Genomic DNA, 16,737 nt, shown 5'->3' with positions numbered 1-16,737 from the left:
GCCAGCTGCAGCGAAGGCCGAACCAACCTTAGGAAGCCGGATTTCATTCTGTTTGACACTAGTGGGAGGGACCTTTGGGGTGTGCAGAACCTCAGGCCCAGTTGGAAGTATCTCTTACAAGCTACCTTTCTCACTTGGAGGACACTGAAGTACCAGACTAGTCCTGGCTAAAACCCATACATCCTTCGAAACCTGGGAACCCTCGCCACCTGGGTCTCCAAGCAAATCCTCGCACAGGCGTCCCTCTTTCGTTGGAGACTCAGTTTCTCCATTTGGGGCACTGGCGAACGAAGGCGGAGCGCAGGAGACGGGCGCAAGCGCACCTCCCCCTCCCTCTGCGGCCGGCCCCGCCCCTCCGACAATGCCAAGGCCGAGGCGGGCACCGGCTGGAGCGCGGATGCTGCCCCCCCACCGAGTGTTGATTCCCCCACCCCGCGGAGCACTGTCACGCGTGGGGAGGGACACCGGGTGCCTGCAGCCTCAATTCTCCCGCTTCCTCGGGAAGGGGGGTTAGGGGCCAGAGCTGAAGGCCTAGTGGCCCCCTCCTCCTCCCTCCTGGGGCCCTGACCTGATTACACCCCCTCACGGGACCCCCTTCCCTGAAGATCCTCGGTCTTCACTCCCACACAGCCTATCTTTAGCCTCTTAAACCCTTTCCTCCCGAGGTGCTGACCCTACAGCAGCCCCTCCTGGAGCAGTTAGTCCTTGAAGTAGGTGTTCCGTTCCCTGGTCGCTGCGGACACTGCCCCTTTCCCCCTCCCCTCCGGGTTTCAAGTCAGCCCCTCGGCCCCGCCCCCTCCGAGGACGAACGAGAGGTGGGACCTACTTGGGATGGGCAGGCTTTCAGGCTAATGGGCGGGCAGAGCGATGGAGTGCAGGGGCGGGGCGGAGCAGCGGCAGAGGGCTGGGTTGGGGGGGACGGGGCGGAGCTCGAGTTAAGGTGGGCTGGAAGAGATAGAGCAGCGGTGGTGGGGGGGAGACCGCGGCAGGTGAAGGGAGAGAGAGAGAGAACCCAAAAGACGGAGGGAAAGGAGGAGGGTGGGAAAGGCTCAGAGAGCAAAGTAAGAGCTTGGAGGAAGGGGTCAAAAGAGGAGGGAGGGACCCATCTGCGCCCTGCAAGGACTGGCTGGACGCAGGGGTTGAAGTTTATGTCCTTATTGGGCGGAGGGAGGGGGGGCCTTGGGGGGGCGGGTGAAAAACCAGGAAGTGACAGAGGGTGTTGCTAAGGGCTGGGGGGGGAGTTTGGGGGTGGCAGGGGCGGGGGGAGGGAGGGGAGGGATGGGGGGAAAGCAAGCAGGAGGACAGGTGAGACAGCAGGACAGGTGAGGCGGGCCCTGAGGGGGGGGCGGGTGGGAGCCAGGTGAATGTACGGCTCTCGGCGGCCCAGGGGGGACGGGCGGGCTGCAGGAGGAGGCAGAGGGCGGCGGAGGAGGAGCCCCCCAGCAGCGAGCGGCGAGCGACTGACCGCGGCCTTCTGACCAGGACTGGAGCAGGGCCCCAAGCCCCCGGGCCTGGGGAGACGCGCTTCTCCCCTACCTCTGTGCTTCAGCAGCTCCGGCCCACGGACCTGACGGCCAAGAGGTGAGTGTACCCCACTTCTGTCTCCTGGCTCGGGGTTCACTAGACTCGAGACTACTGCAGTGTCCTTCGTCTGTCCTGTAAGTGGGACCCCCCCCACACACACGCATGCAGACCAGATTCTCACTAGTCCCCTTCCTGGTGCCTTCCTAGGTCTCTAAATTTGTTTTAAACTGGAAGGAAAGGTACCGAAAGCTCTATGGCTAGCCCCCAACACTGGGCGGAGGGTCCCCAGAAACTTTCTCTGTACTTCTTTCTAAATCAGACACTGTCAGCTTCGGGATGGAGAGAGGGTGAGGCGACGCTGAGCGTTCCCCTAGACTCCTTCTTGACTTCAGTGGGAGACCCCAGTCCCCGCGGAGTTTAGGGAATGGAAACGCTGAGGGAATCTAACTAGGACAGCGTGCCCCCCTGGCGCCCCCTGGCGCGGTGGGTTGGACCCCGGCCAATTACTGGGGTGGGGGGTGCACAGGAGGAGCGGTGGCTTGGGGGAAAGTTACCGGCTGTACTATTTGGTTTCTTGCGCTCCCAGGGCCGCACTCCAGCGGCGGTAAGGCTGGGCGACAATCTTGGAACGACGCGGCACGACCTCTCTTCCTCCAGCTCACCCCTCAACCCTGCTTTCCGAGTTAGCTCGTGGCCTCAGACCCGAGAGCTCGGGTGGGTGACTGGGAGGACTAATACCTAGCACCCGTCGTGGCGCTGGCGCACCTGCCCTACCCAAAGTGAGGGTCGCTACTGTGTTGTGGAACTTAGTGTATGTTGTCGGCAGAGGGTTTCCATTCAAAAGGGTTGGGGGGCTCTGCATTCAATTCCCATCTTTCTCTCCCCTCCTCCCACCCCACCCCAAGTAAGAGAGCGACGTGTCCCGGCCAGAGCTCGCGCGCGCGGGGGGGGTGGTGGTTGCAGTAGGGGGGCAGCGTGGGCAGCGGGTTGTGCCCGGACACGTGCCTGCTCAGGCGCCCCGGCCCTGCTAGTGTTTGGAGAGAGGGCGGGTCACCTGCCCCCCGCCCCGCACAACCCCCATGTATCAAAGGGCGGCTGAGACGTGGTGAGACCTCTGGGCGCCCTGGGGGGCGGGGGGGCAGGGAGCCTGGGTCCGGAGCAGGGGAGGGGCAGAGGCTCCGGTGCTAGCTGACCCACAGGAAACGAGCGCTGCTGACCTAGTTTGGGACACCGGAAGTGGGTGCTGGGGAGAGGGGGAGACCGGCAGGCTGTCCTGGCTTCCGGGCCAGGTGGAGGGTGTTCTTGAATTGACCCCCGCCCGAATGCCTTGGAGACCCCTAGCTGCAGCTGAAGATGAGGACGGAATGAGTCAGCGCTGCTATTTCCCCTTCCCCCAACTTATTCCTAGGGAGGAAGACCGTTTATCAGGGGCTAGGGGAGCCAGATTGGGCAGTGAGGAGTTAAAGCAGGATGGGGACTCTCTGGTCCCTGAAAGAGTGTGTCCTGTGGAGGGGGTGCTTGCCTGAAGATTGGAGGATTATGGAGTTGCCTCTTGCTGCCCCCAACACACCAACTGGTTTAGTCACCCCTGTACCCTCCTGGCATGACTGGTAGAGCTGGCATGGAGTGGGCATCAGATTGGGAGGAGATATTGAGCCTAAGGAGTGTTGTGCTGGGCAGAAGGACATATCTGTGACCTACTCTGTGTGGTAGTTAAGTGTTCCTCCTTAGTGGTAACTGGGGAGAAGGGCAGGGGGCTCCCCCTGGAGCAGCTGATGAAACAAGGAGAAATCTCTGTCAGTGCCTCCTGTCCTTGGCCCCCGGGACCCTGGCTCCCCCAGTGTGCCTATGTTACATGGTTGCTGTGGGCACGAGGCTGCCTGCTGGCACCCCCTAGACACTGTCCCCTCCCTTGGGTACCACCCCCTCCGCCTTGGTACCGGGGTCAAGAAGGGGTTAATGGCCTCTGAAAGGGGCTCTTGGGAAGAAAGAAGGCAGTGTCCACTAGGCTCAGGTGTCAAGAAGACGGGCCTACTTTCAATCCTGCCCAATATGGACCCAAGTGTTTGGGAGACAGGTACTGTCTTCTTGCCCCTTCCCATGGTGCCCCCTGGCACCCAGGGCCCCCAGCTCCTCCTTGGCCTAGTGCCTGCCCCAGGAGGGTGCGGCGGGCAGCGGGGGCTGGGCTAACAATGCACCATCGGGCCCTTTGTGTGCTTGCACTTGGCACCCTGGGGAAGGATGGGGGAGGGGGCCCAGCGGGCATTGGGGGGCGGAGCACCTCTGGGGTGGGGACAGTGAAGACTGGGGGAGAGAAGCAGAGAATGAAAGCAGGTGGGGAGGAAAGGGAAGTAGGTCAGATAGGGTGCTGGCCCCCCATTCCAAGCCAAGGCTGAGAGAACCAGTCTTGGATCCTATGGCTGCCTGGATGGATCACACTGGAGCCTGAGACCAGCTTTGGACTGGGCATTCAGGGTCAGAAGTTACTGCCCAGGAGACTGCTCAGATGGTGGAGGCCTGGCTTGGTACTGCCCCTTTCTTGATGGCTGAGAGACCCAGTTCTTCTGGCCTAGGGCCAAGGCCCCGAGATGGGGAGTGAATGGGCTCTAGGCAGGGCACTGCCCTCTGATAGAAGCCTCTGGGCCTGCTTTGGGGCTTCCTGCCTCCAACCTGCTTGGCTCCTTGACCTTCCTGACACTTGAGGCTGCCTTGCCACCAAGCCTTAGGGCCTATGCCTGTGGGGATGGGGGAGGAAGGTAGGACAGGCAGATGGATAGGACCCTGGCATGGGGTGTGCCTGCTCTGGCCTCTTCCCCCTCCTTCTGCTGAGTAAACTCGTGAGTAAACTTGACGTTTTGCCCGGACAGTTTGAAGTTGCCTCGGTGCTCCCCCCCACCCCAGTCCTGCCAACACACAAGCGGCTAGGTGCCAAGGCGGGACTGGGGGACTGGGGGGAAGGGGAGAGAGCTACTGACTGTCATCTCTCCTCAAGGAATTGGAGAGGGCAAGGAAGACCCCCTGTCCACCAAGCCAGGCTCAGGTCTTGACAGCAGTCTTGACTAAACCCTGTCAGCATCTGTTCCAAAACTTTAGAAAGTCCAGAAAAAGTGCCCTCAAAGCAAGTCCTCTGCCAACTCCTGACCATCTCTACTAGGAAAGGCACCCAGCTGCCACCTGGCCCCCTGAGATGTCATCTTTAATGTTCAGACTGCCTGACCCAGGGGAAAAGCTATCTTTGGCAAATTCCTCAGGGAAGCCTAAAAGGGCTGCCCACTAAGATCTGTCCCATAGCCTGGCATTGGTAGGAAGCAGGTCACCTTGGCATCTTAGCCTTCTCTTCCCTGAGCCCCCCTCTCCCTAGCTCCTGTAATCTCTCCCCTGCCCTGTCCTCGATCTTGTAGACCTCCACTGTACTTCCCATCAGCCTGGCTCTGCCTCCCCCAAGCGCGTCCTTTGCCTTCTAGCATTTCCCAGAACCTGGTCAGCCTTCAGAGCTTCGTAGCCAGCCGATATCTGTGCCAGTCCAGGAGTTGAGGGTCCCCCTGGCAAAATAGGGCTGACAAAAAGCAAACAAAGGTGACTTCCATTAATACATCATTTGCTACCTCTTGACATCACTGATTCCTTTTCTGCCTCCCCAGGTCACCAGAATGGCAGGGGAAATGCCTTCCCAGTCCCTGCCAGGCCTCAGAGTGGGGCTCCCCCAAGCCCTTGCTTTCAGCCTCATGTCTTTGGCTTCAGTTTCCTTCCTGTTTCCACTGCCCCCCCCCACTCCTCCCCACCCATATGCCCCTTTCAACAGACATCCTCTGCTCCTTCCTTCCTCCTTTCCTCCTCCTTTGCCTGAGAGTGAGGGTCCTTCCCCCCCCACACACACACCATGGACCTCCTGGCTCTTCTTTAACACAGTGTTCTTAGAGATTTGTACCCAAGTCCTCTGCCCTCCCTCCTCAGTCAGCTAGGCTCCTGGAAAGAGAACCTAGGGCTTCTCAAGGAAACTACAACTCCCAAGTTACAGAAAACAATTGTGATGCATACTGGGAGTTGTAGTCCTTGAGCTCTCATTTTGGAAAAGTCTTAAAGTGTTTTTGGATGAAGGTAGAAAGCCAGTGCTGGATGGATTATGACACAGGTACCCTCTGCATCCCCGCACTTTGTTCTTGCCACCCCACATCCACATGACACCATGTACCTAAGACTGACATTCCTGTCCCCTGCTGAGACACACTATCCATTCTCACTTTAGGGCCTCACCCAAGAGGTGCCCACACCCTGCCCTGCTGCCCCAGGCAGGGGTGGGATGAAGGGCCCCATGAACTCCCTCCCTGCCCCCTGCCCTCCAGGCTGGTTCCCTCCCTTTATGGGGATCAAAGGGCACAGAGCAGCCCCACCCCACTTCTTTGCAGACTGCAGGCATTAGACTAGGACTTAGGAATTGCAGGGACTTTGGTGCCCAAGCATCTACTCGGCCAGGGGGAATGCTGGGAGGTTGGCACCTGGTGGCAAGGAGAGACATTGGCCCCCACCCTGAGGTGTGGAGTCTGGTAACTGCTCACAGGGCTGTCCGTGACCCCAGCTCTCTTGTATAGGCCCTGACCAATGTGCTGTCTCTTGAGGTAGCTTGACAACAGGGTCTTAGGTCTTATCTATAAGACCTAGGGGCCAGGGCCTGCCTGGCTGGCACCAAGGCATAAGAGTGACCCTCCCCCACCCCAGGCCCACAGTTGGCATTGGGCACTGGGAGCAGGGGGGTTGAAGGGAGAGGAGGGCAGGACTGCCAGCATCCTGGTGGGTAGGTGCCAACCAGGCCGGGAGCTGGTGAGGGGCAGCAGGCCAGCGGCACTGAGCCAGCAGCTGTTGGGGGGAAAGGGGAGGGAATACTTTTGGGGCATTTTTGTGGTCCCCTCAAGCCTAATAGGACTTGGGATAGTCTAGTATCTAGAGGACACTAGAGCACCCCATGTTGTGGGCATAAAGGACCCTAGGAGTTGTTTAAGTGAAATTTGTGGCCCACCCATATCTGGGCTCAGAGCCCTCTTGAGTTGCCCCTCAGGCCCAGGCGGGTCCCACCCAAACCAGCCAGGGTGGCAATGGCTTGCGCAAGGGGTGGGGCTAGGCGCTTCCCAGCAGATGCCCCCTCCCAGCTCCTTCCTCTTTCGGTGCCCACAGCTCCCCCATTTGTCTGTCCCCCATAGGCCACCTCTGTCCCCCTGATCCTCCTGGCCACTGGGGGCTGGCATGCATGCTGCCCCCTGGCCTGGTTGGCAGGGGCTGGCACCCAGGCAAGGAACTGTGGTATGTGAGTGGGTTTGGGGTGAGGCTCTGGGAGGGCGGGGTGCTGGTTTGCCCAGCCCCTCAGGGCCCCAGCCCAGTACAGGGTGGGGAGAATTTGGCCAGTTCCCAGGGGGACTGATGGGCCCAATGGGGTCTGGAGGTCCTCCTCCCTCATCCCATATGCTTTGAGGGTCTAGGACCCAGGACCTGAGCACCTGTCACCTAGGACTGATTGTCCAGGTTCCCCTCCTCCCTCTTTGGCCACTGCCACCTCCTGTCCCCACCCCACCCTTCTTCCTTCTCCGGGTCCCACCTCCAGCAGCTTTTCCACTTGCTCCTCCTCACCTCTATCCTCCTAGACTGTCCCAGCTCCTACCTTTCCTACCCCTCACCTTTTTCCCCTTTAGGACTGAGTAAGGACAGGCGGGGGTGGGGACAGCTAGAGCTTGGGGCACTGCAGGCAGAGGCTCTAGGCCCTCTCCCACGCTGCCAGCCCTCCGGTAACCCCTCCCTCCAAGCTGGAAGGAGGGGGACAGCACCCAGAGGGTTAAGGCTGTAGGGGGAGGGACTGGCCCAGGTCGTGGGCGGCCCCTTTGAAGGAGAGCTGGAGCGGGGAACAGCCATCCTACCTCACCCCCCCAGCCTAGCCCTCCCTCGCCCCTCCCAGCGTGCTGCCCCCAGGGGCCAGGAGGAGTTGCTGGCAAGGTCCCTCAGCGTCCAGGTGAGTAGGCCTGCTCTGGCTTGAGAGGTCAGGCCCCAGGGGAGGCTCGGAGGCCTAGAATTGGCCAAGGGTCAGAAAAGGACCGAAAAACAGACTGGGAAGAGGGTTCCCAGACCTCACTAGGGGCTGTAGGAAAATGAGGGTCTAAATAGCTGAAGTTGGGGAGTCTTTAGAATCTGAGGGACCCAAGAAGAGTAGAAGTGGTAGAGAAGGGCCTATAGGAGTTGAGTGATTGCTGGGCCAGTCTAGGAGGTTGGACAGGCTGGCAGGGAGCCGGGCTCCGGGGATTGGGCTGGGGTGTCCTCTGGGGCTGGGGGGCTCAGGTTTCTGCCGGCGGCTTGGCGGGTGTGGGGTTACCAGGCAGCTCGATTACCCAGCCAGAGACACTAGGCTGGGGGAGGGGGACACAGGGCAGACCCTGGCACCTTGCGCTGTCTCCTCTGGCCCTGAGGGGGAGCTGGCATGGCCCAGGCAAGGTTGTTCCCTACTGGGAACCCTGGTGAGCATGGTCTGTCCAGTGGGCAGTTGCCTGGGGCACAGTGGGCACCCTCTGGGGAAAGTCCAGCCGCTCCAGGGCTGGAAACTCTGACAGACAGAGAGGCACTGGTTGTCCCCCTCACCCCACATCCGCTCTCTCTACACTCCCCCTCCGCCATTTATTCTCCCCAACTGGCCCCCAAATTTTGGTCCCCTGCTTCATCCAGAAAGTGCGTGAGTTCTCTAAATGCAACCATGTCTTGGCAAGACCAGGCCTTGGAAGGCAGGCCCTTGGTTTAATTCCTCTGCCCTCTTCTCCGCACATTCCCAGAGAGAAAAAAAGGGATGCTAGGGGCAAAGAGCAGATGGAGAAGTGAGAGAGGCTTAAGTGAGGGAAGCAAAGAAAAGAGGGAAAGAAAAGAGAGGTAGGGATGGTTTTTAGCAGGAGGGGACTGATGCAGTAGAGAAGAGAAGCGGTGCCGTTAAAGTTGAAGGAAGAAAAGCAAAGGATGAATCTTGTGGAGGGAAGACAGAGCTCAGAGAAGGTAAGAAGGGGACAGACAGAAAGAGGAGTCCAAGAAGAGGACCAGGAGTGAGGGTGGCTGATGGGTAGCAGGTACCCAGACATGGAAGGTTGGAAGGCTGGGAAGGAGAACTGCCCTCATTCCATCCTCCGCCATCTTTTATTTTCCTCCCCTTTTCCCTTGAAGCAGACAAGATGCTGTAGGCTAGGGATGGTGTTGTGAAAAGAAATGTGGAGAAGCAATAAGGTCTCCCTCATTCGGGAGCCCCTGTACTAGGATTAAGGGATCTTCAGGGGGAGGCTTAACCCCCAGGGGACCGGGAAGCAGCCAACTCCCCTCGCCTCCTTCCCCCTTCGTGGCTTGCGGTCTCTCTTCCCCGCCTCGGCCCCCAGGAAGTGTGAGTGCTGGGGGTGGTGAGGTTAGGAGGGGGGAAGCGTCACATGGGGGATGGGGAAGGCATGCACAAGCTTGGAGGGGCTGGGGGGGGGCAGGAGGAGAAAACTCCCTAAGCAATTCAGGCATCCCCTGCACAGAAGACCTCTCCTGGGAGGCCCTTCCAGTCTGTCAGTGACCTGTGGCTCTCAGTCCCTTCACTCTGGCCCCCAAAGTGGGCAGTTCACATGGCTGTGGCCCTGGACCCCAAAGTCCCTGGCAAGGGGTGGCAGAAGCCAAGGAACAGATTCCTGGGTCCCTGAGGATTCTAGAGTAACTACCCAATTTCCTCACACCCCTGGTCCAGCCACAGGCCAAAACCCTGGCTTCATGCAAACTTAGCGCCAAAAAAACAGGAAGAGAACCTGAGGCTGGAGTTGGGGTGGGGGGTGGGGGTAGAAAGAAGAAAGAAGTAAAGGGGGGTGGGTGGCCACAGGGCACCCAGGAGCATTGTGAAGAATCTTAGGTCTCTCCATCACCCCTACAGGAGGATATTGCAGCCTGGTCCTCATCGTCCCTCAGCCAAGCTGCTGCGGAAGCCTGGCCGGCCAGGTCCCTCTCAGGCTCCCTGGCAGAGCCTAGAGTAGGGGCCTTGGAGCCTTGGGGGGGGGGGGGGGCTCTGTGCCTGTGTCTCACCCCATATCTATTTTCTCCACTGCTAATCCTGGTTCCGCCTGCTGCCCCCCACACTAAGCCTCACTCCCCTAATCCCCAGGGTCGGGGGGAAGGGGGGCCAGCTTTACTCAGCTGCCCTGTTTAGGGCCTCCTATCCCTGCCCTTCAGCTGGCTCAAGCCAGCAGTGTTGGCCCTGGTGCCCCCCACCCAACACTGGACACTACCCAAAGTCAGCACCTGTGAAAGGGTTTCAGCCTTATCTTTTTTTCTCATCAAGACAGGGTCAGTGTCTTCAGACCCTTCTGTCTTTTGGTTGCTTAGTGGTAGACCCACCTTGACAGGTGCCTTTGGACACTGAGGGATAGATGACAGGGACTTTCACCTTCGTCCCCTCCCACGTTTCTCACCCTCAAGTCTTCCCTCAACTAAAGAGGCAGGCTTGACTCAGGGCCCAGTTTCAAGAGAGCTGCCCACCGGCTTGGCCGGTCTAGCAGGCCTGACAGTGAGGGGAGCCTGGGGGGTGGCAGGAAAGAGGGGAGCGATGGGGCGGGGCCCCCAGTTCTTCCCTTTACCAGGCAAACAGACCAAACAGACTTTGCTTGGTTCCTTGGCACAGCTCCCCCCCCCCCAACTACCACACACACCCATGCCCACAAGGTCTTAGCAAGAGGGGGCATGCCAGGATGGGTAGGGATGGGCTGCCTTCGTAGGGTGTCCAGAGACTGGGCACTCTGGGATGTAGAAGAGGGAAGGTGCATAAGGTGGGATGGGCATCCTCACATCATGGCTCCACTCTGTCAAAAAAAGGTGGGGGCTGGGGGAGAAAGGCCTCTACCCTCCCTTCCTCCAAGATGATGGTTAGGAATGTGCCCTTTGCCTGGTTGGCATCACCATAGTTCCAGGTGGCACCTCTGCTGGCATGGGTGCTAGAACCCTGGATAAGGGCTAGGGAAGTTTCCCAGAATCTGGAGAGGCATAGGAATACCCACTCCTCCCTTTATGTCCTTGCCTCTCCTCCTTTCTTGCTGTCTGTTAGCAGTGGGCACCGCATTTGGGCCTAAGGGGTTAAACACCCACCTTTGCCCAAGCCCTAGGTGAGTTGCATTGTGAACCAGCCTGAATCTGTGACCTGACAGCAGGGTCAGCCAATCAGTACCCTGCCCCACCAAGTTGCCATGGAGACTGGCCCTGGAGTGGGAGAAAGGAGGCGGGCTTAGCAGCAGGCATGGGTGGGGTAGGTTGGGAAGGAGAGAGAGGACTAGGGTGAGCCACAGGCCTGCGGGTGCCCAGCTCCTAGCCAATGAACTTTGAGGGCAGCCCCACCCGATTCCCCTAGGAGGGACAGGATCCACTTGGGCCCAAGAGGTTGCCCACTGTTGCTTAGGTGGGCACCACTTCCACTGCTGCTGCTCCTACTGCTGCCACCCACCTGGTTTTTGTTTGTTCCTAAGTCCTGGGGCCATTTGCCACTTGTTCTATTTGTAAAGTACATGCAGGAGATCCAAAAGGAGCATGGGGAACTCCCAGACTGCTTGGCCCCAGGGAGAGAAGTGGCTTGGGGACTTACAACTGGAATGGATGGCCTATCCAGAGATACCCAGGTGTGGCTTCCAAGCATAAACAGACACGGAGGGACTGCTCTCTCAAGGCTGCCTTGCAGGAGTCCTGGCACTGCAGTGAAGGTGGCAGGCAGAGAGGCACACAGAGACAATGGTGTTCTTGTGTCCCAAACAGGAAATCTGTGGCCCTTGACTCCCTCACCTTACCAAAAAAAAAACCTTTCTCCAGCAATGGCCAGGCCTGAACAGCTGCTGGCATGTCAATGAGGACACTGACAATTGTCCTGAGATCATCTGAACTGCCTTTAATATTATAGATGAAGAACAGGCCTTCTCAGGAAGGGAAGTGACTTGTCCAAGGTCAGGTAACCAGGCTCCCTCAGGGTGCTTAGACGGGGTGGGGAGGGAGGCCATCTGTGTAGTGGAATCTGCCTCAGGCGGCAAGGCAGACCACTTACTGCACCCCTACTGTGTGTTAGGCAAACTTGTGTCATACTTGGTCTCATTCACCCCTCACCACAACCTCAGGAGTCAGCTGGGATTCTCTCATATTATAAGATGAGGAAAGAGGCTTGAAGATTAAGTCACTTGCTTAAGGTCACGGAGCTAATCTGTGGCAGAGCAAGGATTCAAACTCAAGCCTGACTAACCCTAGAACTTAGCTATTTCCAGGACCCAAGAAAATGTCTCCTGTTACTCAGGACCCACACAAATGTCAGGGCTGAAGGACTGAACCCTCAGGGCTTCCACTCCAACCTCTTGTGCAGTTCAGGGAAGCATGGGGAGAAATTACTTGCCCAAGGTCATTCCGCAAGATAGAAGAGCAAAGCCAGGACTCCAAGCCAGTCTCCCCACTTCCAGGCAGAGTCAGGCCACAAACCCTGTCTCCCACCCTGCTGACCTGGCCTGTGCTGCCCCTACACTGTGCATCTTATGGCTGGGCACCTGTGAGGGGAGCGTTCAGGGGGCCTACAGCTGTGTGGAGGGTAATGCTGACCTGGAATGGGGAGGGAGAGGTGGCTGGTAGCTGGGGGGATGGGGGTGGGACTGGAACTTGGCCTATTGGCAGTAGGGTAGGGGGCGGGGGTGGGGGCGGGGGTGATGCTTATCTGTGTGGGGCAGGAAGCACCCTCGCCATTGACACCCCAGCAAAGCTTTGCTGCTCCTAGGCCTCTTGGGGGAGGGGAGGGTGTGGGGGAAGGGATGCTGGGAACTGTTTCCGGTTTGGCCTCTAGAAGGGGTATCTCAAAGAGGAGATACACTTTTGGTGATAAGGAAGAAGAAGATGGTGCTTGGAGGGGCCTCTCATTTGTGCGATGTCTTACAGTGTCCTAAGCCCCATAGAAGAGAACCTGGTCCACAGTGAATCTGAACTCTCACTGGCCCCTCCTATGCTATGAGGAGGTTCTGTGACAAAGATGGTTACCCAGTTTTTAGTGGCCAGTTGCTAAAGTCACCCGAGTCCCTCAGCCAATACTTTATGAGGCCTGAGCCAGCCAAGAGCTTCTTCTGGAGGGATGGGGAAAGGGGCAGGTAAAGCACGGTCTCTGCAGCAGAGCCAGACAGGAGGGTTCCTATTCTAGAGGTGGCTCATAATCCTATGGTGACATGGACATAGACTCTGGGGACATAGACATAGACATAGACCACCACAGGACTTATACCCTCTGCCACATGTGACTCAGTTAAAGTTACTTTGCCTGCTTGAACTTAGTTTTCTTGTGTGTGATTATCATACTTTGTAAGGGTGTACAGCACCTAGAAGAGGCTGTGGCTTGTGGCCATCCCTCAGTTAGTGTTGGACAGTGTCAGCATCCCTTTCCCAGTGCCCTCAGAGAGCTGAATGATCTTAACTTCCCCCTCTGCTTGACCCTGCAGGAGAAGATGGGGAGCCCTGAAGATGACTTGATTGGAATTCCATTCCCAGACCACAGCAGTGAGCTCCTGAGCAGCCTCAATGAGCAGCGCCAGCTGGGCCACCTATGTGACCTCACCATCCGGACGCAAGGCCTTGAATACCGCACACACAGGGCTGTGCTGGCCGCCTGCAGCCACTACTTCAAGAAGCTCTTCACCGAGGGTGGTGGCGGGGCCGTCATGGGAGCAGGGGGTGGTGGGACAGCTGCTGGAGGAGCCGGGGCTGGTGTGTGTGAGCTGGACTTTGTAGGGCCAGAGGCACTGGGTGCCCTGCTTGAATTTGCCTACACAGCCACATTGACCACCAGCAGCGCCAACATGCCGGCTGTGCTCCAGGCTGCCCGTCTGCTGGAGATCCCCTGTGTCATTGCTGCCTGCATGGAGATTCTGCAAGGCAGTGGGCTGGAGGCTCCCAGCCCAGATGAGGATGACTGTGAGCGAGCCCGACAATACCTAGAGGCCTTTGCCACCGCCACCGCCACCGCCTCAGCCTCAGGAGTTTCCAATGGTGAAGATAGCCCTCCACAGGTGCCCCTCTTACCACCACCGCTGCCACCACCTCGGCCTGTTGCTCGCCGCAGCCGCAAGCCCCGTAAAGCTTTCCTGCAAACCAAGGGAGCCCGGGCAAATCACCTAGTACCTGAGGTGCCTGCTGCAGTGCCCACGCACCCCTTGACCTATGAGGAGGAAGAAGTAGGCAGGGTGGGCAGCAGTGGGGGCAGTGGGCTAGGCGACAGCTACAGCCCTCCCACAGGGACTGCCTCACCTCCTGAGGGGCCCCTGAGCTACGAGGGCTATGAAGGGGAAGAAGAGGAGGAGGAGCTGGTTTATACCCCAGCTTATGGGCTGGCACAAGGCAGTGGGCCCCCATTGTCCCCAGAGGAGCTGGGCTCTGATGAAGATGCCATTGATCCTGACCTGATGGCCTATCTGAGTTCCCTGCACCAGGATGCCCTGGCACCAGGCCTGGATGGCCAAGACAAGCTGGTTCGTAAACGCCGCTCCCAGATGCCCCAGGAGTGCCCAGTCTGCCACAAGATAATCCATGGAGCAGGCAAACTGCCACGCCACATGAGGACCCATACGGGTGAGAAGCCCTTTGTCTGTGAGGTCTGCGGTGTCCGCTTCACCAGGTGAGCACCAAGGGGGCATCGGGCGCCAGCAGGGTCGGGAGAGCATTGGGGTGTGTGATCTGAGTGGGTGCAGGTGGTCCTAGAGATGAGAGTATGTGTGGAATGATAGGAGAAACCAGGAGAATGGGGGTGGGGTGGGCTGGTGGCTAAGAAGGTCACAAGGGAGGCAGAAAGTGACAATGGCAGGGCCTAATAAAACTGGAGGCAAGTGGAAGGAGGGAAGAATGGAGTGATGAGATGAGTGAGTGGGAGTGGGACAAGGCCTGGGGGCGTGACTAGGATGAGCTGGGATCCCATCCTGACCACTTCTTGTGTTCCTTCCACCCCTGTTATACCAGGAATGACAAGCTGAAGATCCACATGAGGAAGCACACAGGGGAACGGCCCTACTCATGTCCACACTGCCCAGCTCGCTTCCTGCACAGCTACGACCTCAAGAACCACATGCACCTGCATACAGGGGACCGGCCCTATGAGTGCCACCTGTGCCACAAGGCTTTTGCCAAGGAGGACCACCTGCAGCGCCACCTCAAAGGCCAGAACTGCCTGGAGGTGCGAACCCGGCGGCGCCGCAAGGACGATGCGCCACCCCACTACCCACCACCCTCCACCGCCACCCCATCTCCTGCCGGCCTTGACCTCTCCAATGGCCACCTGGACACCTTCCGCCTTTCTCTGGCTCGATTCTGGGAGCAGTCAGCCCCCTCAGGGGCTCCGGTCTCCACCCCCGGGCCTCCTGATGAGGAGGAGGAGGAGGGGGCACCCACTACACCCCAGGCTGAAGGTGCTGTGGAATCCTCTTAAAGAGGCACAGGTGGCTAGGCTGGAGCAGCAAAGGCTGGGGACATCATGCCAAGCAATGGGAGCATGGGCAAACAAGGCTGAGCTCAGAAGCACGTCAGCCCCTTTGCCCCAGAGCCCTCATTCCAGTTTGGAGCTGAGGAGGTTTTGGGCCAGGGACTCTGGATTGGGGCAATCCCCATGAGTGATACATATGATATTATGTGTATATTTACAGCTTTGTTGTAAAGGTGGGCTCCCTGTCCCCAGCTGCTCCTGGGGAGCAGAAGCAATAATGTATTTCTGATTTGTGTGGTCCCACTTCGGCTATGCGGGTTTCTAGAAGGCAGGGGCTTGGGACCAAAGTCTTGCCCCTGCTCCCATGCCTCTTGGAGGTTTTGGCCGTGTAAAGGGGTGAAGGACTGCCCCTCCTTCCTGGTTTCTGTTCCCTTTTCCCAGCAGTGAATTATGCAAAAGGAGTGGCAAAAGAAGGGTAGGTGGGGAAAGCAAGGTAGAAGGTTGAAGGCTAGGGTGGCGGGGGAAAAGCCTGGGCCTGTAAGGAAGAAGCCATCGCAGTCCCCTCTGCCCTGCTCCAGCGCTGAGTCATGGGGTCCTGGAGAAGAGGGGCGGGGTGGCCTGATCTGCTCGCCCGCCCCTGGGGGCAGGAGGGCCCCGCCCAGCACTGGGAGCCGCTGTGCAGCTATCCCTCCCTCCTCCCTCTGCGTCCCCGGGCAGGGAATGTCTTGTTCCCGCCGCTCCCTCCCCGGGGCCAGAGGGCAGGGCGGGCCGGGTGGCGTCTCCCGTATTCTCCCCACCTCTTCCCCGCCCAGGTGTGAGCCGGAGCCGCCACCTCGACCGCCCCTGACTCACGCTGCCCCCGGGCTGGCGGGGCGCAGGGTGTGGGACCGGGTGAGGGGTTGGGGAGCCTGGCAGGCAGCGGGCGAGCCGGTGCCACCTGGCGGCCGAGCCCTGTACAAGTGAGCGAGCGCCCCCCGCGGCCGCTGGGCATTAGCTGTCTTCCTGCCCACCCAGGAGACGCGGCCGGTAGATTGGCGCCCCCTCTCCGAGGTGACGGGTTTCGGCCTGTGGGAGAGGGACCTCTTTTCAGATCCTTGCCAGCCAGTCTTCTTGTGGGGCAGAGATGGTTCCCTCACTTCCCCTAGGATTGAATCTACCCCCGTCTGTACATAGCCTCTTCTGTTGGTCTTGTTGAAAATCTAGTTTCAGATTTTTGACTCTCCCATTCTGCTGGGGTGGGGGAGTGGCCCCGACCCCTTCCTTGCTGGGTGCTGGACCCCCATTGCGGCCTGGGCCTCCGCCTTGCACTATTTTCCCTCCTTGGCCTGGTGGCCCCCTTCCTCCTTAAAAGGGGCAGGTTCAGGGGCCCGGTGCTCTCCCCCCTTCCCCTATGCCCATTTGCACAGCTGCCCAGGTACCCCCAACAGTGGGGAGTGGTCACAGGGAGGGGGTAGTGAAACCAGTCCCTGAATCTATTTAAAAAGTGATGATGTAATATATTAAGGTGGGAGGGGAGGTCGGGTGCCCTGGGCCTCACCTTAGCATTTCAGGTGATGGAGCCCAGGGCAGGGAGACCTGGGGCCTGGCCCTAGAGAGTGGGTCAATGTGGCCTCCCCTCTCCCTACTGGCGGCTTTCCAAGTCAGTGCCTTAGGGGGGAAGTGTCCCCCCCTCTCCTATTCCCTTCCCCTAGCCCTGCCCCCCCACTCGGGTGTAAGCGACAGGAAGAAATAATAATTTAAGATTCACACTTGTGTCCACTTTT

At 59.0% G+C, this 16,737-nt stretch overlaps 1 protein-coding gene across 4 annotated transcripts; it reads left to right on the top strand.

Annotated features, from left to right (window-relative positions):
• Positions 1-1,262: 1,262 nt before the first annotated feature.
• On the top strand, positions 1,263-16,722 carry Zbtb7b (zinc finger and BTB domain containing 7B). 4 transcript variants are annotated; one of them, XM_003475593.4, is made up of 4 exons: positions 1,263-1,322; positions 1,483-1,581; positions 13,005-14,176; positions 14,515-16,722. In XM_003475593.4, the coding sequence occupies exons 3-4, from the start codon at positions 13,011-13,013 to the stop codon at positions 14,978-14,980; spliced, it is 1,632 nt and encodes a 543-aa protein (XP_003475641.1). In that variant the 5' UTR covers positions 1,263-1,322; positions 1,483-1,581; positions 13,005-13,010; the 3' UTR covers positions 14,981-16,722. The 4 variants fall into 4 exon arrangements, with proteins under 4 accessions (XP_003475641.1, XP_005006195.2, XP_013014117.1 ...); XM_005006138.4 differs by having other exon boundaries at positions 1,278-1,305; XM_013158663.3 differs by lacking the exons at positions 1,263-1,322; positions 1,483-1,581 and adding an exon at positions 6,948-7,519.
• Positions 16,723-16,737: the final 15 nt, after the last annotated feature.

This window comes from Cavia porcellus, unplaced genomic scaffold, assembly GCF_034190915.1.
Source record: "Cavia porcellus strain 051 isolate PalLab524CR breed Dunkin Hartley unplaced genomic scaffold, mCavPor4.1 scaffold_6, whole genome shotgun sequence".
Lineage (NCBI taxonomy): Eukaryota > Metazoa > Chordata > Mammalia > Rodentia > Caviidae > Cavia > Cavia porcellus.
This window is presented reverse-complemented; position numbering and strand designations above follow the sequence as displayed.